Consider the following 27,872-nt stretch of genomic DNA (forward strand, 5'->3'; position numbering starts at 1 on the left):
TGTCAGAACAGTAAAAAGAAGAAAATACACTAAAAAAAAATTGTAATGACTGTAACACAGCAGGAGGGGGCGGTAGAGCCTAAGAAAAGAGGTACAGCGTGTAATAGTAGTAAATGTATTATTGTGCAGGATAGAGTAAGAAGTGTGTGTGTGTGTGTGTGTGTGTGTGTGTGTGTGTGTGTGTGTGTGTGTGTGTGTGTGTGTGTGTGTGTGTGTGTGTGTGTGTGTGTGTGTATGAGCACGTTTCTGTGTGTGTTACCTCTGTCAGCAGGCCAGTCCCTGAAGATCTGCAGTGGACACTCTGCATCGTCCAGAATCGCCTCCTTGCCCGACTTATCATCTTGCTGCAAAGAAAACGAGACAGAAAACAGTCAAACATACCAAACATACCAGTGACCAGAGCATAATTTACACAGGGGCTTTCTTAGAGAATGTGCCACTAATCACATGATTTACAGATATATTCTGAGATACCACGAGATGTTTAATTACCGTCATGTTATGAACCAGTACATGAATCATTTCTGCGAGCAGAGAAAAGCGCTGTTTTCCCACAGGTTTACTTTTCACAATGACGTTATGCTTATTTTACAGTCTTTCTGCATTTCTTTACAGAACTGAATGTAGTACAAAGCTGTCCTACATCTCTGCATCCTGCTCAGTCCAATCTCAGCTAACACCCCCCACCCCCCCCCCCCCCCCCCCCCCCCACCCCAACACTAGCTCACATGCTACCAGCTAGTATACTAGTGCTTATTTCTCATGCTCACTAACCTAATGGACTTCCCCAGTGCTTTAGTCTCATCAGCAAATTGCAGCTGACTATCAACAGAGTGAGTGTGTGTTTTTGTGTGTGTGTGTGTGTGTGTGACAGAGACAATGTGTGTGTTGCGTGTGGCCTCTAGAGAGTCTTCCACTGTATTGGCTGTGGGGGCAGCAGTTATTTCATTTGATTGGCCATAGCCGGAGTTCATCTGAGAGGATAGATATGGTTGAGAGAGGCTGTGAGGAGGGCAGCCAAGTTCACCATCATGAAAATACGCATGCACGCACACATACACCACACAGACATGGAGCATCTGCTGCTGCTATAGCACTCAGTCTGAAAGCAATTGAATTGCATTCCTCCCAAAGGTTTCTGTGCCAACTAGCATTCTGTTTCAATCTGCCAGTCCGGTGAAGGGTGTGTGTGCAATTATGTGTATGTGCGAGCGACCACGACCTTGGCCGTCCGCTACACGGCCCCTCAGAAGGATGATGGAGGTGTTTATCGATGAGATAGGAGGATCGAGGCTGTGGTTTGTGCAGAAATGGGAGGATGGAGGTGTTAAGCAGAGGGCAACGACCAGGAGTATACTCAAAAACAAAATCCGATGAGCATCAGATCTATTAAATTATGACAAATTGATGCTGTGATCAAATACCAGTGCATTTAGTGTGACTCTATATCTGTTTAATGGTATCCAAGTCAGCTGGAGATGATTAAAAGTCACAAAAGGAGAGGACAAAACTTTCATAACCATTGTTACCCGGGCGATGCAGTACTCTCTGGGGTTCTCCTTCTCCAGTCCGTACTTCTCCAGAGCCTCCACCACGGCAAAGTCAGCTGTGTCTCTTGTGGAGAGCAGGATTGTCTTGTAGGGGATGTTGGGTTTCAGACTGTCTGCATATATCCGCAAAGTACCTCCTGCACGACAACAGAATATTTGTTATTCACTACAATGAGCTAGTATATAAAAAGGTGACATTAGTAATTTTTACACCAGTTTTTACAACAGGAGAGCAAAACATAAAGAGGTCTAATAAAAATATTCTATAACTAAGAACTGACCTTTTGCCACATAAACTTCAAAAACACTCAAATGATTCAACATTTTCCTGCAGCATTTTTTGTACTTAAAGACAGGAAAAGCCTCTGAAACGACATGTGGACCAGGGGACACAGAACGTCGTCCAAACCCAAAGTAATGAAGTAACAAAAGGCAAAGTGAGAGGACTATTGTTGCCCTTTCAGAACGACAATTATCTTAAAAAAACATTCTTGGAAGTTGAAATTTCATTTATACAGTATAACTCGATTTACCAATTCACTGTGATCTGAACAAAATTCAGCTCTAGCAGATGCCATGACCATCAAAATAATAACACAAGTATATTTTAAATCTCATTATGATCAATCTGTTACCCTGACATACAATCGATCCTATCTTTTGTCTGCACAGGGATACTGAGCTGAGTGTGTGTACTACAAGTAAATAGATGACAAGTTAAGATGTGCTTTGGGAATCTGAAATACAGAATTACATTTTCCCTTGCAAGCAGAAAAAAAATCAGTAAATTAAAAGGGACTGGCAGTACTGCTCATAAAAGCTGTATAATGTACCACGCTTTCATCTGGAGGCACACGTAGCTGTGTGACCGTGATGTGTCAACTAGAAATGATCACCTTAGCAAATCCCACAGGGGAGTCTTCAGCAAAGCAAACAGGATTTTCAGAGGCATTACATAAAATGAGCCTTTTAAAATAGCACTCTCTGCTGGGAGAACGTCATTGTCTAACCACAAGCCATCCTGTCCCACTGAGAGTGTGTCTACTGTATGCGGACAGTGGTTGAAAGCCGTTTTTAGAGCCAGCTCACTGGTCCATCTGTCTGTCTGGCCTGGCAGAGTGATTAGGTAATGCCTGAGTCACTCACCAAACTGGTTAGCATGTTTGTTTCATTCATTCAACATGTAGGTTTTTGTCTTTCTCTCTGTGTGTGTGTGTGTGTGTGTGTGTGTGTGTGTGTGTGTGTGTGTACACGTCAGCACAAGACTTTCTCTGACAACATATGATCTTCAGTGGACCATGTTAACACGATGCAGAATCATCAGTGAGGTACAACCAAAGTGCATGTGACATTTTACAAATGTATTTATAGCAAAGAATGTAAATATCTCATTTCTATGTGGGTTCAGACCCTTTACTCAGTACTTTGTATGTGCAGCACTGGTATTGATTACAGCTGCAGATCACCTCCGCCAGCTGTTTCTTCCAGCCCTCCTTGCAGATTTCTCAATCCCTGTCACAGTGGATGAGGAGCGGCAGCGAACTGTGATGTACAGGTCACTGCAGATTTTCTCCGCGGTTCACATCAGGTTCGCCTTAAGCCACTCAAGGACACTCAGACATGTTGCGGAGCCAGTGCAGCTCTGTCTCTGTCTCTGGCTGTGTGATTTGGGGTTTTCTGGATCTAATGAATCTTTGCATGATGTCATTTTGAATCTAGGAGCAGGTTTTTATATTCAGGATAAACTTTAGGCTTGAAGTTCTACAGCTCACTTTGTTGTGTTATTTGAAAGGACATTTAATGATGCAACTCATGAGACAGAAATAAAAACGATCAGACTAATTAACAAACTAGAAAACAAAATATTCATGTGCTAACAGTTGAGGTACCTGAGTCGGGCCTCCCGTCACTGCTCATGAACTCCTGCATGCGTTTCTCCAGCTTCTGCTGGCGTCTCCTCTTCATCACCACCTCTGGGTTAGAGATTGTCCTGGTAAAGCTGGTCTCAGGCATGTCCTTGTAGACCTCTGCCGCCAGGCGACTGTTTTCCCTGAATCACAAACGAGAGAGATGAACGACCGGAGGGAAGACAGAATAAATGGGGGAAAAGAGAAGACAGATGGAGGAACAGAAAGGTTAAAGTTTAAATCACTACTCTTTCCTCTTCTGGAGCCTTCTCTACTTTTCTTGGCATTGAAAAAAAAACAAGATCCTCTCCAAGGACTGAGAGGATGTAAGAGCAGGACAATAAGATGGATAACTGTGAGCGTGTGTTACCCGTCCTCCCGGCTGAGCATCTGCTCGTCTCCATCAGGGATCCGGGCAAACTCCTTCTCCCTCTTCTTTTCCTTCTTCTTCTCCTTCTTGGACAAAGTCCTCTTGAAGTTCTGAATCACTCCATCCTTCTCCTTCTCTGGCCCGTTGCTCTGACTCTTCTGGTAGAGAAACAGAAGCGGGAACGAGTCCCTTTAAGAGACCGTGTGGAGCAGCTTGCTGCAGCGTGTAATGATACACTCATGTCTGATTGAATAAACTCAATGAGGAAAAGACTAGCGACAAATTTTCCTCAATCATCTTAGAAGGTTACAGTTAATCAAATCAAGTGTGATGAAGTGCTGCAATTTAGGTTAAAATCTTATTTATTTACTTTTACGTCTGTAAATGATACTTCACATTAAATATAGGGCTTTATGATGGACCCCAGATCAATATCAGAGAAAAATATGATCAAAATAACGACACTTCAGTCACTGAAACATAACCAGCCAATGTGCCTGGTATATATTCCCAGTTGATGGATGAATGGATGGATGAGTCAGCTCATGAGTAAACTGACTGGTTAGTAATCAAACAGGTTAACAGACAGAGCCACTCACCTTAGGCAGGATGTCGTTCTCGTTCTTCAGGACAAAGCGTCCTTCTCTGTCGTCTTTGTTCCAGTTCAGCTGAACAACAAGAGGCTTCTCATCCAGGTCCAGCTGACGCTCTTCTAACACGCACACACAGACACACCAGTTAATCAGAGTCAACCGTGTCAAATTATTATTATTCCTAAACTTTAAATATTTTTAAGATTACTTTGGTTTGACTGTGAAAGTCTAAGGGACTCACCACCACTGACGTGGACCTCGTACAGGGAGTATTTTGGCGAGGAGAGCATCCTCATGTCTGGTCTGAACTTTTCAGCTAGTGTCTCGATGACGTCCTGCGTTGTCGCTGTGCTGGACACTCTGATGCACTTGGTGGCAAAGTTACCGGCAACCCGGTCCTGGAAGTAGAACCGCATCACGCCATGGAACTCCAAGTCCTGGTCAAGACACAGAGAGAAAGAGAGAGTCAATCAGATGTTTAATTATTCTGAGTTCTGTGAATGTTAACATTAAAGAAGAGTATTTATTTCTTATGGCATAAAAAAAAACCTAAAAGCAGGGAAACATAGCAGCTCTGACTTGTTGATTATCTATGCAGGACTGTGCAGTCAGGTGACAGCTCAGCAGCTTTGACTGTCACAGGAGAGAAGCATCGCTGGCTGAGAGCCAGCAAAGTGAAGTGTGTCAACAGGTTGTGTGACGACAGGAAAAGGTTGTTCCGTCACCCGCTGACCCGGACTGTCAGCCCTCATACAACAACATCTGGGCACTGCAGCTGACTTCAGTCACGCTGTTTCTTAAAAAGAGGCAGGACATGAGGATCTGTGGAAGTGAGAGTGAAAGTGTTTCACTCTGTGTGACCCCAGTTTCACGTTGAGACTGACAGTATCATAAATATCTCAGCAACAGGATAGCCCTTCATTTTTATGGGTCTGTAATTTCAGAACGATTTTCAAATAATCTTCAAGAAGTTTCCCGGAAATAAGTATGTATTGGAAGTCTGTAATTGTGGTATTAATTGTAGTAAAAATACAGACAGGAAACTTCTATTTTCCTAATATAACACAATTCTTTCCAGGAAACTTCTTTACCTAGTAACTCATTAAATGAAGAATTATTTGCTTTGTTTTAGCTTTTCTTGTCTAGTTTACCTCCTCTCTCTTACACACACAATACGTAAGCTCAAACACAGCCGGTACCAGTGGTGGATGTGAAAACAGCACGCTGAATCAACACCCGAGGCGATCTACACTGCAAACGTTCTGTCTACATGTTGACATTTCCCTCTGTACAAAGCCTACCATAGAACAAGAATGTTGTAAACACATGCACATCCAGTCCTGATATGATCATATGTAACACGGTGCTGACACAGCAACTGTAGCTTGCAGGCCTGTGTGTGCATATACGCATATGTTAAGGTTCAAACTGGTCTCATATTTCACTGCAACTGCCTTTCAAAAGGTCTCAGAAAGCCTTAGATCTGTGTGGGACCACATGGACATTAGACAGCTAGTATGTGCTGTTCTTCTCAATTTTAAAGCAGGACATTAATAATCCTTGTACCACCTCAGGGAAGCTAAACGGGATGCTAAACGTTCACAGTAACATGGAAACAACCAAAACTGCTTTATGGGGAGTTTTCCTAAAAAAATAGTTCCTGTGCACTTTTTCCCTTTATGTTATCTAAGGTTTTATTTGGTTGTGTTGTGTCTTCAAAACCATCTGCGGGAAAACCCTGACCGTGGTTCTTCTGCAGCGTAGGTATCTTTCCTGTCAGGGTGCCAGCAAAGCAATTTTGAGTTTGAATTTTAAAGAGAAACCCTCGCCAGCATTTTTAAAGAGGAGTAGACAACCAACCAAACGACGTTCTGAGGTGACAGATCAAATGTGTGTGTCTGTCCGTGTGTAACCTACGGCCGAGACTGACGGAGTGTGAGTGCAGTGATTTGAGGCAAAGGTAGAAACGATTTAATTCTACACTATTAAAAACCGTCAGTGACCTCCCTATAACAAACATTCCCGACCATGTAACTAAGAGAACATGTAGTAACAGACACAGTAAGGAAAACTGGCATTAAGAAAGAAAAGGTGGGAGGCAGCTGTTGCTTAGATGTTGGAAAGGTTTAGATTTTTTTGCCATGACAGAAAAAAAACTTGGTCCTTTTCCACCTCTCTCTCACCCGTTACCTCCCCTTCTCCCTCTCCCCCTCCCTCTCCCTTCCCATGTTTGACAGAGACTCAGTCGGGCAGAGTGGAGACACTGAGCGTAGTTTCGATAGGCAAGGGTGGAGCCGGGAATGTGTGTGTGTGTTGTGATTTACTGCTGGAATGTGGGTCATCGAGGGTTGCCGTTGTCGAGCTTGCGTAACCGTTGGTAACTGTTACTGTGGAGACACCAGTCGACTCGGGTTCAAACAAAGCCCAGTTTAAAGCCAGCAGTGGATAATTAACACTCTGCCTCGTACAACCACAGTCGCCTTTCAGCCACTTGGGAATGAACAAGTACAACCACATGTAGTTCAAGTCCAGTACAAAAGCAAAACCCCTGCAGGACATGGTACAGTCCTACAGACTGCAGGTTATGATTCATTCTCGTACTCCTATATTCATGGCAATGGTCCAGTCCTACACGTGCATATTTCTAGACCATGGTCAAGGCCCGAAACTCCCAACATCAGCGTCATAGTTCAGTTCTACACCCCTATGCCTCCAGACATGGTCCGGTCCCACAACCTCCTTCCTCCAGGTCTCTGTGCTGTCCCAAACCTTCATACCTGAAGACCATGACTCTAAACACCTTTAAGATCACACAGTTTTGTAGCATGAACTAAAACACTGGACCTCTCATATAAAAAGTTCAATGAAAATTACAATGCATTTCTCATAAGATCTACATAGTAAAATTAGTCTAAAACTTATTTTAGACTAATTTTACAAACATAACCAGTGAAAAATTTTTGACTCAACAAAAGGATAAGAATGGAGACAAAGGACAAATTGATTTGGACCCAGGACTCAGGCGTGACCTCTGACATCATTTTTAGCAGCTTGTAATTTTGAATCCAACTCATGTGTCAGCTAAACGCTCAGAATGCAAAATGTAAAACGTGAGGGCAAAAAAAAAAGAGAACAAACTGTTCATTTTATCCTTTCTGCTGCTTTCAATCTAATAATCCCTAACAGCTTTTTTATTTCGCAAACAGCACCCGGGCTGACAGGAAATGCTAATGCAGCAGTATGTCTGCAAACAACTGCCTGGATAAGACCTGTAACACACTGTCACATATTTTCACACAAGTCAAAGCACAAATGAGTCAGGGGGGGTTTAGGGACGTCTTTGATGCTGGACGACTTCTGTCAGTGTGGGAATGTGTTTAAATAATTATGGGTCGACATTTGGTCTATGCACACATCTCTACCTCTAAGTCTGAGGCTTATTAACCACTCTGTTGTAATTACTGTCTGTACATACATGTACATATTACAGGCCTGTGTGTGTGTGTGTGTGTGTGTGTACTAATCCTGCTTCTACACCGTGCCAGGCAGAGGCATCAACTAAGAAATTCACTCACACACACACAATGAGAGAGAGGGAAAGCAAAGATATGTGACTGATACCTGTGACTAAACTTGTGAGACAGGACTATTTATCACACACACACACACACACACACACACACACACACACACACACACACACACACACACACACACACACACACAAAGTAGGCCAACACTGTAGCTAGGGTTATCAGGTAGATAAAAACCTGATGGAGAGGGAGACAGAAAGTATGTGTGCATGTGCGTGTGCTCAAGCTGGTGGCTGACACACTGAAGATATAAACTGTAGAGCAGTTATCTCTCTACCAATATTTATTGGTCAGTATTTACTCCTGCCAATAAAAGTTGCAGTGATTTCTCATTTTGTAAATTTCAATATGAACGCAAGAGTATCAGAAAACCAGTATCAGCTACAGCAGTTTTTGTTTTTCCTTGTGCTGTTTGAGTTTTCAGTTAATAAAATAATTCTTGAAGAAATTCAAAATAAAAGGTGTTCACTTCTTGCTAAATTAAAAAAAATCTCATTAACAGATACAGCAGCACAGGAATTTAAACTCTAAATAAATAACTGCTATCAGAAATCCCACAGCAGATCATTCTCAGCAGATAATTCCCACACTCCCTTTTATGGTCTTGAAAAACACTTTCATCTTGCATATCATTTTCTCTATTACACAAAACCAGACACACACACTCTCGCATGTCTGTCTTCCTCCAGTCCCTTTCACATCATTCTCCTCAGTTCGATGTCAATCCATTTATACGTTTATAAGTAATTTATAAGTAATCCTAAACACAAGCAGCTCGTCCACACAACGCATGTGAGACTCTTACTGAGACAGCGGAGGGTAAGTACGCTGCATGAGAGATAACCCTGACTTCTAAATCCACCCATCATGCTCCCTGACTAACACCTCAGGGTCAAAGGTCTTCCAGAGAAGAGGTCGAAGGTCACATCTGTGTTCGTATGAGAAAGTGAAACTTTTCACTCTTTGCCTGTAAAATGAAAACAGCCTCTCACTCGTGTGTATGTGTGTGTTTCGGGGAGGTGGGAGTGGTGGATTAAACTTTAAGCGGACTCTAGTTTTCCTGGTTGTAAACCAGCAAATCCACTTCAGACCTTCACTGAGCTTGAGGTGTGCTTCATTGCCCTGCGGGAATTTAAAATCTATCTGTAAACTGTTGCTGGTAAAATTACGAGCTGAAAACGTAAATCTCTTTGAATATTTGCTCTGTCATAATCACCTCTCAGGGTTTAAACTGAGTAACTTCACACCTCTTAGTGTGTACACACACACTAACACCTACCGTGCCATTAAGAAACTGTCACATAAATCACTCTGATGATAAGGTACATCCTGTATCACACTACTGGAATTACAGTGTTAGTGTTAATTACAGTATTCTTCCTTCTCATTGTCTGAATGGAGAAGAAAATGACTAAAACAATGAATTGATTATGATTAAATGGCTGCACATGGATTTTCTGTTGACTGACTGACAGATTTTAGAAGCTTGAACCATTGTTGCTGATTAATATTAGTTCAAATTGAACGACCATTGTTTCAGCACTTATGTGCATCAATGGTGACAAAATTCACCAAATATAAATGCCTGTTGCTGCCTGTGTGCAAAAAGGAAAACAGTCATTAAAGCTTCAGATGTGCACAGAGGACAAACATAACACCGCCTGAGGAAGAACATGGAGCTAAAAACATGCTGTCATCCTATCAGCATGCTACACCTTCTCCAATGTTTATCTCTTGCACTGTGTGCACTTTGGTTGATGCGTTCTCATCAGGAGCTTTAAGAAATAGGTTTTTGCTCTTTGCGAGCAAAGAGTTTACAGTTGTGTTTTTGTCCACTTGTTATTTATGATTGTTCCAAAGGGGCGAGAGGTACCTGCAGGCTTTGTTACTGAAATACCAAAACAACACAGACGCTGATAAAGTTCAGTGATAAACTTTCAACGGTTGACTGAAACGTCTCTTTTTGAACTAAACGACCACAAGCGGGAAAGGAAACAGCTTAGTTCTGCTGATTCACAAAATTAACTGAACCTTGATGTAATCGGTTTAAGGATGTTTATGTAAAGAGAACCCACGTGACTGAACAGAGCACTTCTTCACCTACAGTCATCACTTCACAGTTATCGCTCAACCATCTCCACACTCGGCGCTCTCCATCATGTCTCACTCACTCTTTTATCGGTCCCCCACATCTCCCTTTTCACTCTCCTTCTTACAAGTGAAAGCAGCAAGACATCCAAAGGCGTCTTTAAACTGATCCCACACACACACACACACACACACAGCTTGGGTATATTTATGTGTGTGAGAAAGTGGGGGGGTGGTGGGTAGGGGGTTATCAGGTGTTAAAGAAACTAACCAGAGCTCCATTTCCGAGCACGTAAACCACTTCTGGCCTCCAGGGTGACGCGTCTGTGTTGAGACTGGCACTGCTTCATGTCTGAGTGGATTCTGGTGCAAGCGTAACATCCTATTTTTAGGATAAAGTGTACACCATTTACAAATGAGCTACACAACTTTTTACTGTCTTACAACGATGAGATGAACCGAGAGATTAAAACAAAGGCACAGAGACAGACACAAAACGGGTTGTGACCTGGTTACAACCTGAAGGCCTCAACGTTTGATTCTGGCCATCACAGCTGCCAGTGTCACCAGCTGATCACAACATCTGTCTACCACTTTTTGCATGGAAGATAGAGTGGACTTCACGCCCGCTGTGGAAATGTTCTAACAGTAAGACAGGGCCTCAGCCGACGAGCTTGACTTAGATTGACTTTATTAAACATCTGCTCTAACAGTGAGCAGAGGTTTCAGCAGGCTTTGAGTGTTGATCTCAGTTTAGTGGGGATAACGCTCACTGGGATCTGATGGAAATGCAATATGAAAACAATTAAAGGCAATAAAATGTTTCCTATTACACAGTCATGGCCCAGTGGATAAACCACCAGTCTTGGGGCTAGGGGGTCACTCTCATGAATTTCTGAACGTAGTTTTAGCAAATACAAATATAACTATGCTTAAATGGGGCATTGCGGCCCCGCGGTCCCACTTGTTCTGGACAATATGTGGCCCAGTTTGGCTGGAGCAAAGCTAAGCTGCTGTTTTACCACTTAAGTGTTTTGTTTACCAAGAATCTATCAAGACTGATTTCTCCTGCACTGATACTGCAGCTCTGTGTTTAATTAAAGACAAATACTGGCAAACCAAAAAAAAAAAAAAAAAAAAAAAAAAAACGGATTAACCCTTGTTTCCATGGAGACACTGAACAGTTGATTTTTTTTTTGGCACCGAACAGATGAATTTAAAGAGAAGGGAGGAGAGGAGCTTTCTGGTTGATGGCTATTTGAAAATGAGAATAGATTCCAGCTGCTGTGCGTCATCTTAGTCTCCTCCACACGCACACAGACGAACATGAGCCTAATAAAATGAACTCAGTTCCTGAGTCAATATTTTTGCAGCCCCACCTGCAGTAACATGGGGGGATTCCTCCCTAAGCCTGTGTCTAAGGTCAGCTGGACCGAGGTTTTAACTCCAACGTGGGGAGGGGAAACTCATCCCACAGCAGATCCCAGCAGAGGCATTTCAAAGAGATCAGACGCACCGACGGACTAAGAGAAAGAAAGAAGAGGAGGAGCAGGGTGAAGACAAAGAATCCCATCGCATGAAGCAGGAGAATTACTTTTCTCTTGTTTTAAACAGCCAAAGGATGCAAGGCTTACAGCACATTATCAGCAATATCAAATTTCCTACTGCTACCTGCGGTTGGAGATTTATCATGAGAAGTGTCCACCCTCTCTCCGCCTTTTCAATGAAAATCCCAAAAGATTTTTTTAATGCAAAAAAGAAATTCATGACCTTTCTAGACCCATTTAAGACATAAAATGACATAAAACAAATTTAAGGCTGTTCAAATACTGTATCTATGGGATATTAGTGATCATGACGTACTAGTGTTTAGAAAATCAAAAAAGATTGAAGCCTGTGAAGAAAGAGGTAAAGTTATGAGGCCTCTATTCATTGGTTTCAAGACATTTTATGCAAATACTGACCTTAGACATGGCTTGAATTTTACAAGATTTTCAAATGTTCTAAAGGTCTGCATTTATTTTAGTGCAGCAGTTCAGTTTGCAGGGTTGGTATCAGTGCAGAGACTGACTTTAGCAGATCGAGTAATGGGTGGCAGATCCACAAGAAATACAGTTTCTTTGTGAATGTCCTTAAGTGTTTATTCACAAATACATGCAGTGAGAATGAAACCTACTACTGTACTATAGTCCCTCCAAGTCTACATAAACTTTCAGACGAAAGAAAGAAACTAAATATTGGAAAATTACAACAAACCAGTCATGTCCTGAAACTAAACCTTAAAGCTAGCACTGAATCAAAGTCAAAATTCCAGTACGGTGACAGCACTAATCTGGAATGAATGTTGTTGCAGAGCACAAACAACCTGAACCACCAGGAAAAACAAAGGGAGGCAGCAGAGGCCTGTTATCCTGAATGAATGAGAAGACTAAACGCACACATTTCCTCTGTGGCTGCGAAGAAAAGCCTCTTTGTTCCAGGTGAGTTTCTGCTTCGGTACTGAGCCGTCCAGCCACCACCCCCATCCATCCAGCGCACCCCGTCACTCTGACAGAGTGAGGCATTGTGGGAAGGTACGGTATAAATCGTCTGGACCCAGCGGTGACGCCTGGCCACAAATCAGACCTGCTCACTGCCTCAATGCCCCCATAAGCAACACACAAGGATCAAGGATGGCAGATAACAGCACAGACGGTGGAAGGAAATCACTGTGTACAAGTGCGTGTGTGGTAATCGCCACCACAGGGCCGTGATGAGTTCGTGTCCTGTCTTACGCTCCCATTCATTTGTACACAAACGCGGACACAAAGTAAATCCCGCAGGTGAAGTGAGACATGATGTATGGCTGACAGTTGTCAACATGACTAACAGTATCACTTAGGATGTTTCATTACCTAAACACTTGTCTCCTTACACACACCTTGTCTCCTTGATATTCATAACCTGGAAATGTGACCATTCTGAAGCCACAAAATATTCAAAATATTCAAAATATGCACCGTGTTTGGTTAGAAAATCAGAACATAAACTACCGTCAAAATAGTTTTTTGTTTTTTAGCTGTAAATCTAAGTATAATTCAAACTACTGATGGGAACGTGTCTATCTTTGGACACAAACACATATACACAGACAAAAACTCTGTTAATAAGTAGAGGCCTGGGCCGCTGACCATCACAGAGCAGCCATTGTTCTCCACTGAACATCAGTGGTTTAGCTCAAAGTTAAGACACAAAAACAGCACGGCATGGCTCTGGTATTCCAAAATGGATGTGAAAAAAATTACAGAATGTGCTGCTGCCTTCAAAGGTCTTGGTTCCCAAAATCAGAGGTGATGGGTTAGCAGAATCCATGATGGAACTAAAGACCGAGCTAATGGCTGACTACAAATGTGGCCAAGATTTGATATAAGGGCTATTAAAAATAGGAACAGAGCAACAGACTGATGAGCAGGACAGCGGCTCATGATCGTCATTATCAATCCCTATAAATCATTTTTTGATTAATCAGTTTTTGGTTAGAAGCAGAGACAGCGTTTAGAATTTCAGTCAAAAACCCAAACAAATTTAGTTTACTACAAAAAAAAGGATTAAGTACAAAAGTAAAAACTGTGAAAATTAGGAATAAAAGCATGTAATATAGGCTTCTACCACATGAACGCCTCTATCAAACTTACCCCAACTGGCTCAGCAGTTGGGGTAAACAAAGACCATTACCTGAGTATTTTCATTTCCTCTTGGTAAATTATTAGTGAAACCTAAAAATAACGTTGGCTATTAGCAGATGCGATCAAACAAACATCAGAATGGATGTTTGTATGAGCCGTGAAAAAGTCCTATCAGTCTAAGTCCAGTGGAAACCTTCAAAGCGAGAGTCAGAAACTAACTGGATAATGAGAGGAAGCATTCACTTCTGCTCCATTTACTGATATTTTCGCTCTCATTCTCAGTAACTATAAAAGAAGAGAGAAAGAGAGGGAGAGAGAACAGAGACTTTGGAAACAGCCAGAAAGGTCACACATGCTTCTGGGTGTGTCTGTGTGTGTGTGTGTATGTATGTACAAGAGAGATCAATAACAGTGCGCAGTGGTTTACATTGGGGGGCTGGTTAAACACGGCACCAACACACGGGTGCACACACAAACGTGAGCACGAGTGTGACCTTACCCGGCGTTTCTGAAGGTCCCCAACGTGCAGAGAATAGAGAAGCACTCGTAAGAATGCAGTGTGCACACGTGCACGCACACACACCCACAAACACACTCGGGATGAGGCGCTGAATTATGCAGGTCCGCCCACACCTCTCCCTCTCCCTCTCTCAGCCTTGGAGTGACTTTGGTGCAAAACACGGGGGTGGGTGGTAGTGACAAACCATCAGGCCGACCAACAGACCAAACAGTCTGTCGGCACAGGCCGAGTCAAACGGTAAAACCACCTGATCAACCAACCAAGGCAGAAGAATTGAAAACAATGGACTGATTAACCGACACAGACAGACTGTCTGAGCTCAGGATGTCGGCAGGTCCACAGGAAGTCTTAATAAGTTTCTCTTTTGATTACCTACTGCATATCCAAGGCCTCAACAGTAATTAACTGCTGTGTAATGTAGCCTTTAAAGCCCTATTCACATGGGACTGGTATTATCTAGGGTCCTCTTAAGATTTTAATAACCACAGAGGTCGTCTGTGAGCTTAATCCTGTGTGAATCTGCCACATTGGTAATCTGCAAAGTAAAAATTCCACCGCAAATTAGCTCAAATTCAGAGGTCATCCGATAATAATGGTCTCGTGTGAATGTGCATTTCTCTAAAATGGGTCATACCATTTTTTTCACAGGGTTTTTTTTTTTTTTTTCTTATTCAGTGAGGTTGAGGGTTATTAAGGCTGCAGTGAAAATTATTAATGAGAGATCTGATAGCATGTTGTGTGCAAATTATGGAGATTTATTTAGCCACTCAGCATGGAGACCAGATTTCCAAAACCCAAATATATCCAATTTAATGTCACATAAGACACAGAAATGAAGCAAAAGCACACACTTCAAAAGCAGGAACCAGTTCATTCTTTCGGCCTTTATTGCAGCGGGTATCTGTGGGAATGATTAAAAAAAATTAGTTTTGTTCATCTGTCCGATTGTAAAGACCATACTTATCTTACAGAATCTTTGGTAGATTAAAGTTCAGGAACTTTTTTCTAAATACCTCATAAACACGTGTGATAGTACATGTGTATCATGTACCTCACGAATTTCTGCCAGGCAGCAGTACATCCAAGACTATGGTACAAATCCTATGACAGCAGTGGGTGTTAGTCCCCTTCCACACAGCGCTGTCTCTGAAGACAACAGCTGACACTGCCGTGAATAGTAGCTGCCGATGTTACCCAACACCGACAAGCTACTGATTGCTTCCATGGCAACCAACCCAGCTGGGTGTCGGGTTGCCATGGCGCTGGTAGGCAGGCCATGTCCACGTCTCAGGTGTCAGGTGGACAAACAAAAGGAAAGGAGGGAGCAAAGTATGCTACTGAAGCAAAACTGGTCCAAGTGTAACAAATAGGTTCATTATAACTATTTAAATAAGAGCACACTTCAAATGTCTTTTTAGTTCCAGAAATTAAGACAGAAAACCCCCCACTGATACTGGACAATATTTCTAACTGCACATCAGGGAGAGACGAAAAAGCCTGGCAGACTGCAATGTCATGGCTTCCTCCACCTCCTCCACTTCCTCCTCCTCCTGACTGATCCTCCATGTGATCTTCCAGCTCCTCGACATCTTCCTATACAACATCACGGATATTTAGGATTATCAAGGTCACACTTCAGCACAGATGTTGCCTATTTAAACAACTTTGTGCTATACTTGACAGTTAGATGTTTGATTTCTGAAGAAACTGAATGTAACAGTGCTTTTTGTAACACGTTCAGGTTCTTTGCTGTGTCTGAAAATCTTCAGTTTTACCTAATTTAATTCAGGATTTTGAAGTGATGCCTGAACTCCCACACACTTTCAAACATGTCTGGCACAGAAAAATGCGCAGTGCAAAGGCCTCACATTTCATTCCAACTGGCGTTAAAACGCCTTGAAATGCCCTGATGAAACTTGCAGATATCCTGAAACTGATGCCACAAGAATCCAAATTAGCACATGACATCATCTGGCTTTCCCCAAAAAACCCAGTTCAAAGAAGAAGAAGAAGAAGAAGAAGCAGCAGCAGCACTGGTCTCAGCTTAATTTCCACATGTGCAGGATTTAGAGCACCAGGACATTCCAGCAGTCCATCACAGAAAAGTTTCAAATACTTTCCTCTGGTTGGCCAAATTGCTTGGTATCAACAGAGCTATGTGGTGAACCAGTGGATACTGCTGTGCATTTGCATCAGGCGCTGCCTCCTTAGACAAACAACTGACCAGGAACAGTAGCTTGGACTGCAGCCTCTCCCCTTCTACTCACACATATACACATGCACGCACGCACACACACACTCAGGTCACACATAATAACATCTAGGGAAAGTGACAGACCTGCTTGCCTCAAAGCACACACGAACACAAAACACAAACTGAGAAGCAAGTTACAGACAAATACAGTTTTTCCTCCTTCTCTTCCCAGAGAGATATCCACCCAAACCCTCAACTCCGAGGCACACACAGACACCAGAACACACACACGGACGCACACACACACACACACACAGACACACAGTCTGGGCTTGCGTCAGTGATGTCAGCCCCAGTCACACATCACCACTGTCCTACTGCACCGCTGTGTGTTTGTGAATGTAAATGTGTCTGCGTGAGAGCCGAAGCCATTCTTATGGAACAGGGTGGACAGCTAAGATCAACAAATATAAACGGGTGGAGCTGTGAGTAGGGAAGTCCCCAGCACACTGAGGTCACCCACACAGTATTATTGTTTTGTTTTTTTTTTCTGTTAAAATACTTCACCAGGCGGGTGGGGCTGAGCTTAGACACTGCGAAGACAGGGTGCAGCTGGGGGGGGGGGTGGTTGTAACAACCAGCAGATGAGAGGAGTGGCGTTAGGACAAACACAGGCCCCTCTGATCTGAAGTCGGTATGTAACTTTAGGCTGCAGCACCTGTTTCTGTTTGGAAGTCTGGCTGTTTAACTCTGCCTGTCTCAAAAATGTGCTGTTGTCTCCTTCACCACCTGCAGAAGAAGACTCTGCCATTTACTAGTACATCAGACATGTATGGGTGTCAGATAACAGTTTATTTTAACCAGCATTAACCAGCATTGGAAGCTAAACCTAAGGTGTTTGTTTATATTAAAGCTGCACTGAGAGATTTTTTTTTGGCCATTAGGGGGCAACGAATCAAGCTGAAAACACAACATCTGACACATTATGAACTTATAAAGTTGATATGGCAACCATATTGGCAAGCTCCCTGAAAACAGCTCCCTGCTTCAACTAGAAAATTAGAGCCACGGACTTAAGGAAAACTTCACTGTTGGATGACAACTGCATATGTGTGTATCACTACGAAAAACTCCTTTCACACTTTTCACCCGTCACTGACTCTGAGCCTTACTAAGCATCAGGGAAACATTTCGTGCATTGAATTTTTCACATAAGGGATTTAAAATCCGTGCTGTTTCTTTTATGTAAACAAGCCAGAAACATAAGCTAATGTTAAGGTGGACACAGTTCAGCTCTATCACACTCCCTTTTTCTAAGAAATCATAAAGAGTGAAGTCCAGCTGAGCCATCTGCACATCTGCAGTAATAAGTCTGTTGTGCTGATGCTTTTCACAGACCAACAACGCCAAACCAGCAAGCATTTCAACACACAGACTCAGCGCCAAAAAATTTGTGGTCCCAATCTTATGAGTTACAGAATGTCACTTGTGTTTTGTGTTGCTTATCACAGAACAGTGTGTGTGTGTGTTTGCAAAGGGCTTGTTTTGTTGGTAATTAAGTTTAACTAATCCAAAAAAAAAAAAAAAAAAAAAAAAGCTTCCCCAACCAAGCCTCTGAATGCATCCCAATGTTCCAGTGTCCCACGCTCCCACTGACCATTGGACCTGTCAAGACTTTTTCATTCTCACTTCACTTTGTGATTGCAGTTCCACCCTTTTGGTAAATTTATAAAATCCTGACAATACATTCGTGCCATGGGCAGATGAGAGATTATTCCTAAAAACTAAAGATGGAAATCACAATTATTTTCATTATCAGTGAATTTGCTGATTATTTACAGGACTAATCAATTAATTCTTTTTTCAACCAAATACTCAACTAAATACTAATTCTCTCTGTTCCAATATTACACTGTCAGATATAATCAGTTTCAGGTGCTCATTTCAATCCAGGACAATTTATGAAGTTTTTTTTCCCATTTATTTTTCAAAATGTTTTCTCAGCTTTTATTTCAGTTTCTTATTTTCTACTGCTCCCAGAATATCGTTTTACAAGAGAAGAAGCCTGTTCTTGTTACTTCTGGTCAAACTAAAGTATATGGACATATAAATGTGCTATATCCAGAAGGATTACAACATTTTCCATGTCTTTGATGACTGCCATGGCCCGTTCTCAAAACCAAACATGTCTTGGGGCTGCACTACATTCAAGTCCACTAAATCTACTGTCAAAGTAGAAATCTGTCCCTGGGTATCCTGTATGATGGATTCTTCCAGTTTGACTGTTGGACATGCTGCGAGATGTTTGGAAAGAAGCCCGGGCTCAAATTCTAAAGGGCCGACACCGAAACCCAGCAATCTGCTGTTGACATTTAAGATTGCTGCAGCACTTTGTTCTATCAAACTTTATAATTCCTTTCCTTTATTTAACCAGGTTAAAGTCTCAGTGAGATTAAGATCTCTTTCTCGAGAGGGGCCTGACAAAGAGGGCAACATAACGCAATTGTTACAACAATAAAAACAAAGAAAGACTGCCAAACACTGGAAGTATGTACACAATACTCCAGCTAAAATAGGATAGCAGTGCACAAAAATTTAGTTAAAAAAAATTAGCCAAATTAAGATCAGACACAGAACTAATAAGAAAATAGACCCACAAATAAAAAAAGATTTTAAAGTGGATTTCTATTTATCAGTCTCCCAGTTAAATACTGCGGCCACAGCCACCTGTCCCTGACCACATGTAAAGAGCCAACAATGGGTTTTACTCCTCATTACTCCCAGTGATTACACAGACTGTTCCTCCTTGTTTTTCCCTCCTTGTGGGCTACGACTTAGACATTGATCTGCTGCAAAGCACCATGGGAGCTGGTAGCAAGTGGTGCTAAACACTCACAGACATTGGTCCCTGATTGCTGTCTGATCCTGCGAGGTCAACCGGGGGGGGTTTACCTCCTAAGTGATTGGCCCGCGGGGAGGCGAGCGGGTTGTGACTGACAGGTGGGACAGCGTATCAGTTGGATGAGAGGGCAACACAAACCAATGGAGGCCAGAGGAGTAAAAAATAAAAGGGGGGGGCAAGCAAGGGAGGAGGTGAGCCAGGCCTCTGAGGGGATTAACACGGTCTGACAGGCTGGCTGGGACAAACACACACACATATATACACACACGCACACACAGCTCTGAGGGCGGGCTGCTCTGCTGAGCACACACAATACACTGCTTGTTTTAGAACAAGAGGAAAGAGAGAAAAGAAAAGATAGATAAGAGAGAGGCCAAATCACAGCGAAGGAATGTGTGTCTGACAGAGGGAGAGAGACAGTAAAGAGAGAGTGAGATTATGAACCACAGGTGCCTCCCAACCACTGTGCTTCCATGGGGAGAGAAACTCCTGCTGTGGCCTTAATGTAATTTCCATGACTCTTCCATGACTTTGCCAGATGTCCTTCTTTTCTAGTTAATTAGGAGTGAAAAGTCTGGGACTCCACCCGAGTTTCATTGTAAGCTCTCCACTGCAATAATTGTTTGAAACTAGCTGAAAAAGGCACTTAAAAATACATTCATTGCTGTTGGTAAAAAATTCCCTGACATTCCCCAATTTTCACAGAATCTCTCATGTTTCCTGACCTGCTGTGTCTGGAATCCACTGCTCAGAACTCCATTTGCATTCCAGGAATTCCAGGTCCGGCAGGGACCCTGAAAACTATGACACATTACCCAATTGGATCCTCAAACACACACACACACTCTCACACAGAAACCAAGCTGATGTGTTATTCTGGACTGCTTAGGGAGGCTTCTTTAAGGAGCGTTTTACATATATCGATCAGATTTCGGCGGCCCCCTCTAAGAAAATTAACTGCCTCCGAAGCAGAGCTGGGTTTCTGCAAGATTGACCAAGTTTAATTTAAGGCTTAAGGAGCCTGCAAATTAAAGTAACAATCAATTATCTGATAAGTTTTGCAACCTGAACAGATGTATAAATAAAAATCTGCGGAGTGCAGGTCTGTGTAACTAAGGCGAGTTCTCACTGGACTCTCTGCTCTGATAGCCCCTAACATTTTATCATGTTTTATAGGCTTAAACATAGATAATTTCAAGCATCTCAATCTTTGGTTATCCTTCATCTGCAAAGTAACTAAGGAGGCTAATGTTGGGCTTGATGGCACATGCAGAAAAATGAAAACTATGTGCAATTAGTTGTATATCTGACTCATGATATTCAGCTGCAGCTTGAAAACAAAACCTAGCCTCCTTGGTTTATACCCAGATGCAAAGACTTAAAGATACTTTACAAAGGACTGTGCTTATGAATCATTTTCATTTTTCATAAATTCTTAATTCACAAACAACAATTTAAGTCAAACAACGGTGAATACTTTTTCCCAACGATATTAACATATTTAGTCCACCAACAGATTACTGACAAATTATCCCCCTAACTATCCTTCATTCTGTAACTACATAAGATTTCTCAGATGTACATTAACATGCGATGACGTTAACTCATTCATCATAATCAAGACTCTGTCAGCATAAAGCCTCAGTCATTCCACAGGGGGCTGAAGTGGACTTCCAAACATGCAGGAAATAAACAGTGGTGATAAATATCCTGGCTGTCCAGTGTGACCCCATCCTTCTATTTAACAAGCAGAAGCCAATAGACCGAGGCCAGCTGCATCAATTACAGATGATACACTGACCGATGTGACTGGACAAAGATTAGATTCTGCCACAGTATGAAAAATGTTGATAAAATGAGTTCTGATTCATGACTTATCCAAATAACAAAAAAAAAAATCAAACAAACATTATAGTTTTTGCTGCAATATCAGGCACTGTAACTGTGGGAAAGGCCATCAAATTCAGAAAGGAATTTGTTGGCAAATTTGTGATTTACCAGCTATATAAATGAAACTAAGTGACTAAAAGGCACGCAAACAACTACAGTGTAATTGTGGGTTCATGAATTATCTGAGATGTCGGAAGAAAGAAAGAAATAGCAGCTCCTTTGCGTGCTGTCAAACAGGAGGAAACTGTCACACAGCCCCGAGTCAATATGACAACTTACAAGAAGGGAAACACAATGAACTTCATGTTTAAACCACAAAACCCCCAACCAGTGAGAAACACTGAAGAGTTTTTCATAGGACTGAATTCAAATACGAGTGAGCAGTGGTTGGTTGATGGAAATGAGCTGCAAGGTTACTGATCCAGTCATGTCCATCCATCTGTTAGTGTATTTGTGTGTGTGTGTGTGTGTGCGTGTGCGTGTGCGTGTGTGTGTGTGTGTGTGTGTGTGTGTGCGTGTGCGTGTGTGTGTGAGATGGGCCATAACTCTGCTGGACAGGCTATAAGACTTGTGGTTGTGATCTTTGGCCCTGCTTCGTAATGAACCGCTGTGGAGCGATTACTCTCACACATGCACACACTGCCACACCCACTGTTTGGCCATGAAATGTGACATTCAACACATTTACAGCTTCATCTGGGGTGGGGGGCTGATAGGCGGACGCTCGGCTTATGAGTACAGCAACGGGGACAGCATAGGTGGACATGGACTCTCAGACACATGCAGAGCTCAAATTATCTCAGAGTGTTTGGAGGAACAGGAGAAAACTGTACTGACTAAAGGAGTTTCCACACAAGAGTTAAGAATGAGAGAAATATTAAAGGCAGACATCTTGAATGAAACTGGAAAAAGTCCCATCACTGCTAATGATCTTTACACCTGCTATGTGTGTGTTTGCATTCATCCAGAGAGCTGATAAGGCTCCTGCTCCTTTCCATTAACATCCCACAAAGCCTTCAACCATTTTCACATCGTGAGTTACTCAGGCGCCTCCTCTGACCACAGTTATCAGTCAGTCCGGGAATTCTGCTCCATGCAGCCTTGTTTGAAAACAAACTCTACCAACAAACCAGGACACGTAAAACAACAACAACAAAAAAACACAAACGAGCAGGAGCAGACTAATCTCAGTGACTGCAGCCTCCACCAAGCAACATTTTAGGAGATTCGTGTCACAGCTAGTACCTCAGGAGGTGGTTTGAGACGTGTCCAGCCAGATGTCAAAAAGGTGTGAATACATCTGTCTCTCCGAGACTCCAACAGCTGCTAAAGTGATGCTGAAATTAGGCATCTTTCTCCATGTCTCACTAAAGGAACAGGAAAAAACAGCTCCGGTGATTTTAGAAGGTACAACCAGCTGTCGTACCATTTATCTGATGAAGGATCTCTATGGGTGAGAGAGAGACGTAAGTATTCCCTATAAACGCAAGTCATTCATGTGTTGCTGCTGGATGATGGATAGCCAGCAAAACTGTTATTGTTGTAACTAAAGTTTTTCTTTATCTGATATGCTTGGCAGCTTTCAAAGAACTTCAGGTGCATCACCACCACCTCCTGGACTGAAGAGGGGCAGGCCCTAACTTGCATCACACTTACATCACCTGGGAACACCAAGAGGGACTGCAATCAGATTTGTGATCTGGCCAATGCAGATGCATAAAAGTATAATGGCAAGTGTAAACAGCTCCTTAGATTATATTACACTACATTCATCTGGCAGGTGCTTTTATCCAAAGTGACTTACAATAAGTGCATTCAAACAAGTGTAAGAGCAAAACCTAGATAGCATCCAAAATTGTGAGTGTATCCCTTTCTTAAAAAATGACTACTGACATGTTTGGTGCTACACTACAAGTGCTTACAGCTTTTTTGTTCATTAACAAGACAGGAGTAAGTGCTAGCAAGGGTGGTTGAGATGTAGTCTGAGAGCTTCATCACATCTAGAAACTGCAGCCCCTCGACAAAGACGCATAATTTAGCCTTTAGCTGACACAGTCAACCCACCCACCTGCTACTCCGAGTGCAGCAAAGTGAGCGGATTACTGAATCCTGTTCACTTCGGGTCCAGAGCTGCGTCACAATAAAGCCTGATGACGGCCTCTTTAACATGCATTAAGAATACTTTCAATCACAACTTTTATCATCACTGCAGGCTAAAAAAAAAATCTCACACACACACACACTTCTTTTCAAGCCTATATGTATGTGTGCGTGTGTGTGCTGAGCTCCCATAGTCTGTGCTCATCACAGCTACAGCGTTACCATGGTGACACAGCCAGCCACATGACATGATGAGGGAGAGACAGAAAGAGGGAGGGGGTGCACGGCCAACGAACACACAGAGGGACAATGCAAACAGAGACAAATGCACAGAGCTGTCAGCTACTGTGTGTGTGTGTGTGTGTGCGTGTGTGTGTGCGAGACCTCTTGGTATTGTAGTTGTGGCTGAGGCCAGCAGATCTGTTAACCAGGCCTCCACTGTGCTGCTGCCAAACATGCTGCTACTATCACCAGCTGCTCCAAACAGGTACACACCAGGCTGACACTGACCTTTTAGTCGAAGCCAGACGACAATCCTTCTCCCTCTGGGGTGACACTGTTCTTTCTTTGTTGCACACAATTTCTGTTTGACCCCTCATGGTGGCCTAATGCCGTTTCACATGAGAGCAAAAGTCTCTGAGAGAGACTCGACAAGTCCCTCATTCTGAACATCAATTTACTGCACGATATGGTCAATCTTATTTCTCAGCATATCCAGTGAAAGGCAATCTTTGCACACCTATAAACAGGTGCACTGGAGAATAAGTGATAAGTAAAAATTGTTAGTTGCAGCCTTAATATATATCACCCCACTAAGTAAAGACGAAGTAAAAATATCACAGCCTTTGTCAGGCAGGTGAGTGACAACTGGCATAAAAAAATATATAAATATATGCTTCGAAACCATAACAATGCAATTAGACCTTAGGAAGTGACCATGCAATCAATTATCCACAGGAGCAGCACAGAGACTGAGACAAAGAATAAGATTTATATGGGTCTATGTAAATGAAGCACCCGATATTACACCCCAGTACAAGATGGACAATGTCAGTATACCAAAACAAGAAAAAAATATAATGATAAATATCTATAAATATCTAAGCACATGATAACTGTTGCACTGACAGAAGAGCTGGCGTCACTGGAATAACTGGTGAAATAAAAGAAAACCCTTTCACACATCACTCTAAAAGCAACAATCATTCCACCTAGACCACAGGAAACCCACTATCTCCACACAACACACACTTCCTGCCCTGTTTCCCGCTTCCTGCACAGCAGGGAAAAGGAGGGAGCAGTCGCTGATGTCACGGCGAGTCTGCTTAAATTCTGCTTTCACATCCTATGGGAAAGAAGGTGGATATGAGCTTCCTGCTAGTAAATACCTTTCACCTGAGATTCAGACGGCGACTGCTATGTGAAAACGATGCTTGCCCAAATTTACGCATGCTTAGAAAATACCTGGGTCATTTTGAGACAGAGATGATTGTTGTGGTTTTAGTTTCAACTTATTGTGACAACTGTGAAAAGGAGAAACTTAATTGCACATGAAACGTTGTTGTGTATGAAGACTGTCCATCGTCCTACTGTCTCACCACCAGCACCTCCACAGGGAGCACAAGCAATACAATACAGTTCTGCTGCACTACTGAGCAGTGAAAGTTTCGCTGTTCAGCAGTGAGGAAACCTTCGTATGGTCACTCCGGCCACTTCCATGACCATGTGCTTCAGTGAGGATGCTGTGAGGACACAGCCACTTCATGCAGCAATGAAATACATAGTGCAGCTGAGGAATATATTGGCAGAGATGTGCAGAAATTGTCCATTAAATGAAGAGCAAAGCGAGGTGGCTTTCAGAGTTATTACTATGTCATCGGCTGGTTTCAGATAGGAAATATTCAGGGCATTTTATGAGCAGACTTAAGCCATAAGCATTTAAGACTATTTCAACACCCAGAACCACCAGACCAAAGTAACAAAAACATGAACCAGGACATGTCTGACTACACAACAGCAAGGGAAGTTGACAGTCTATGTGAGCAAAATATGGACAAGAAGTGTGCATTTAAATCCAGGTTGTTGGGTCTGTTCAGCTGAGCAGACTTAAAAAGAAAATATCTGTCATACTGCATTAACCCTGTTAACTATGACCAACTGGAAGTATAAGTATGCAACATTTCCAGCTCTGCTGCAACTTAAAATATCTATAAAGTCTATTTAAAGATATTTATTTCTTTTAAAAGTTTTAAATTTAGATCTAATACTTCATCTGTCTTTTTAAGCTCCTGCAGACACCCAGCTATGGGATCCTCGAGTCAGTGATCTGTGGGCTGACACGCAGCCAAGCCTCAGTGTGAATGGAAGAAAAGTTTAAAACTTTATGTAGAACATATCCTGCTTATATTCAGCAGTCTACAGAGATTTTGAGAGGTCAGTGTCTGATGGGGTTGATTTGGTGGTGCAAGAAGGTCTTGTTCCAGGAAGGATCAATCGAGAACTGGGCGAGCAAAAAAAAAAAAAAAAAAGCTGCTGTTCCAGTTTTAAACCATAAGCCTCTCTTGAGTTTGTCAGGAAAAAAAAAGAGAATAAAAAATTCCTTGGGTCAGCACTCAGGACAAGTGGAGGAGCTTTAAAACTTACCTGCACCACAAAAATAAAAAGGCACAGTTCAACAAATTTGACTTTGCCTTGCCTCAAGCCTGATAAAAAGATACAACCTGATTTACATGATTCGGGGTTCATCTGAGGACAAGCACACCTATACAGGAAATAACATCATCATTTTAGCTACAGCTGCCCCTGCTGAGGAGTATGTCAACATAATAAACAAGTAATAAACATGTAACCTGCCTGATTAACAATGCAACATGAAATTACTGGCTTAAGTAGCACTACCTGCTAATTAGAAGACTCTCACAGCCACTTCCTAAGGCCTAATTGTATTGCTGAAAACATACTGCCTGAGTGCACAGTGACTAAATGCTGAAAGTACATTTGTAAAGTGATATGCATCATCTGCTCTCTATATTTTATCTTGCACTACCTATCTCACTGTATAACAGGTCTGCTTGTCCTTTACAATGTGTGTCAGTATATAAGTAATATTAATGTTTTAGATACGCACCTCCACCTCCATTTGTTTATAGGTTGGTTAGCTTCACGGTATGTACATGAGCTTGTAAATAAAAGGCCTACATCTGCAGTTAGGTATAGACACAGTTCATGAACTGGAACTGTTTCCAAATTCATAAAAATAAGACTTCCTTAAAAAAAACTTGTCTTAGGATGTTCTGCATTTGTTTATATATTGCAAGTTGTATTTAGGACAAATTTGACAACAACTTTTCCCTTTGCACAGATTTCCAAGTACAACTACATATACATAAAATCCTATGTGGACTCCTGCAGATGCGGCAGACTGTGCTCACAATCATAAAAAAAAAATTACAGTGTCTCTCTTCTAACAGGATGGAAAACATCATATTTAGGAGACATGGAGGCTGATCCGGACGAAGGAACTAAACCAGGAGTTACATTCACAAGTGCTAAAACACAAAAGGCAACAATGAGAATGCAATGTTGGTTAAGCTACCCAAAATGCATCTCAACTGTGCCACCCACCACAAAAATCTCACCCAAACCTCTGTCCAATAATCTCTGCATTACAAGCTCATGCTCACTTTTAATTGGGAAGCGTGAACCCAGAGCAAAAACACAAAAATGAAGCAAAGTACACTTTCCCACAATCTTTTTTATCCAAGTAAAACAAACTGTTGGTGCGATAGCATCCAAACTGAAATGAATCTATTGTGCTGCATCATTCAACCCCGGTGTTTACTGAATTCTACAAAAAAAAGCTCCACATCTCTGCCTGCTGTGTGTCCCCATGTGACACTAGTACCTGTTATGTTATAATGAGCACCACAATATGTCCACAGCAGGACTTCAATTTAGTTTGGGTTGCAAGATTAAAAAGTTTGAGAACCTTTGCTCCAGACTAATCAGCCATCCATTGCTAATCTAATCACACGAATGATCTCACCGCTCTCAGGGGCAGTTTGGTCTGAAATTAAAGATTCTTCAATTATCAGATAGGCTGATTCTGTGTGGTAAATCAAATCTAAAATCAGCATCAATCATAGATCATACTGTAAGATGTAATTTCAAGCACAATATATTTCATGCACAGCTACACTCGGGAGCAGTCTAGACAGTGTGAAGGACACTTGTGCAGCTTGGGGGCTCTACCAGCTGACATATGGGGAGGGTGTGGCGTGGCAAGGAGGGCCATGCATCTGCTTACATTTAATCACGTTCTACTGGACTGAACTGAACCGTCCTCAGCAGCATCGCTGGAGCAATGCCCCCTGTACAGTGAGAGCATTACAGCTTTGAGAACTTCTGGACTGGGTTAATCATTCCTCGCAGAATGGCGGGGTTGTGTGTGCACTTCACAACCCTGACCAACGGCTTCAATCCTGATAAATTAATCGGCTC

General features: G+C 42.3%; 1 protein-coding gene across 12 annotated transcripts in view; it reads right to left on the reverse strand.

Annotated features, from left to right (window-relative positions):
• afdna (afadin, adherens junction formation factor a) overlaps positions 1-27,872 on the reverse strand; it is a 79,022-nt gene that overhangs the window by 49,398 nt on the left and 1,752 nt on the right. For 6 of the 12 annotated variants that reach the window (XM_041064357.1, XM_041064349.1, XM_041064353.1 and 3 more), the window contains exons 2-7: positions 4,662-4,857; positions 4,427-4,539; positions 3,828-3,985; positions 3,440-3,600; positions 1,521-1,687; positions 260-344 (exon numbers count right to left, since the gene is read on the reverse strand). In XM_041064357.1, the coding sequence (XP_040920291.1) occupies positions 260-344; positions 1,521-1,687; positions 3,440-3,600; positions 3,828-3,985; positions 4,427-4,539; positions 4,662-4,857 (880 nt within the window). The remainder of the gene's footprint in view (positions 1-259; positions 345-1,520; positions 1,688-3,439; positions 3,601-3,827; positions 3,986-4,426; positions 4,540-4,661; positions 4,858-27,872) is intronic. The other 6 variants (XM_041064356.1, XM_041064355.1, XM_041064346.1 and 3 more) reach the window with 3 other exon arrangements.

Source organism: Toxotes jaculatrix, chromosome 19, assembly GCF_017976425.1.
Source record: "Toxotes jaculatrix isolate fToxJac2 chromosome 19, fToxJac2.pri, whole genome shotgun sequence".
In the NCBI taxonomy this organism is placed as follows: Eukaryota; Metazoa; Chordata; class Actinopteri; family Toxotidae; genus Toxotes; species Toxotes jaculatrix.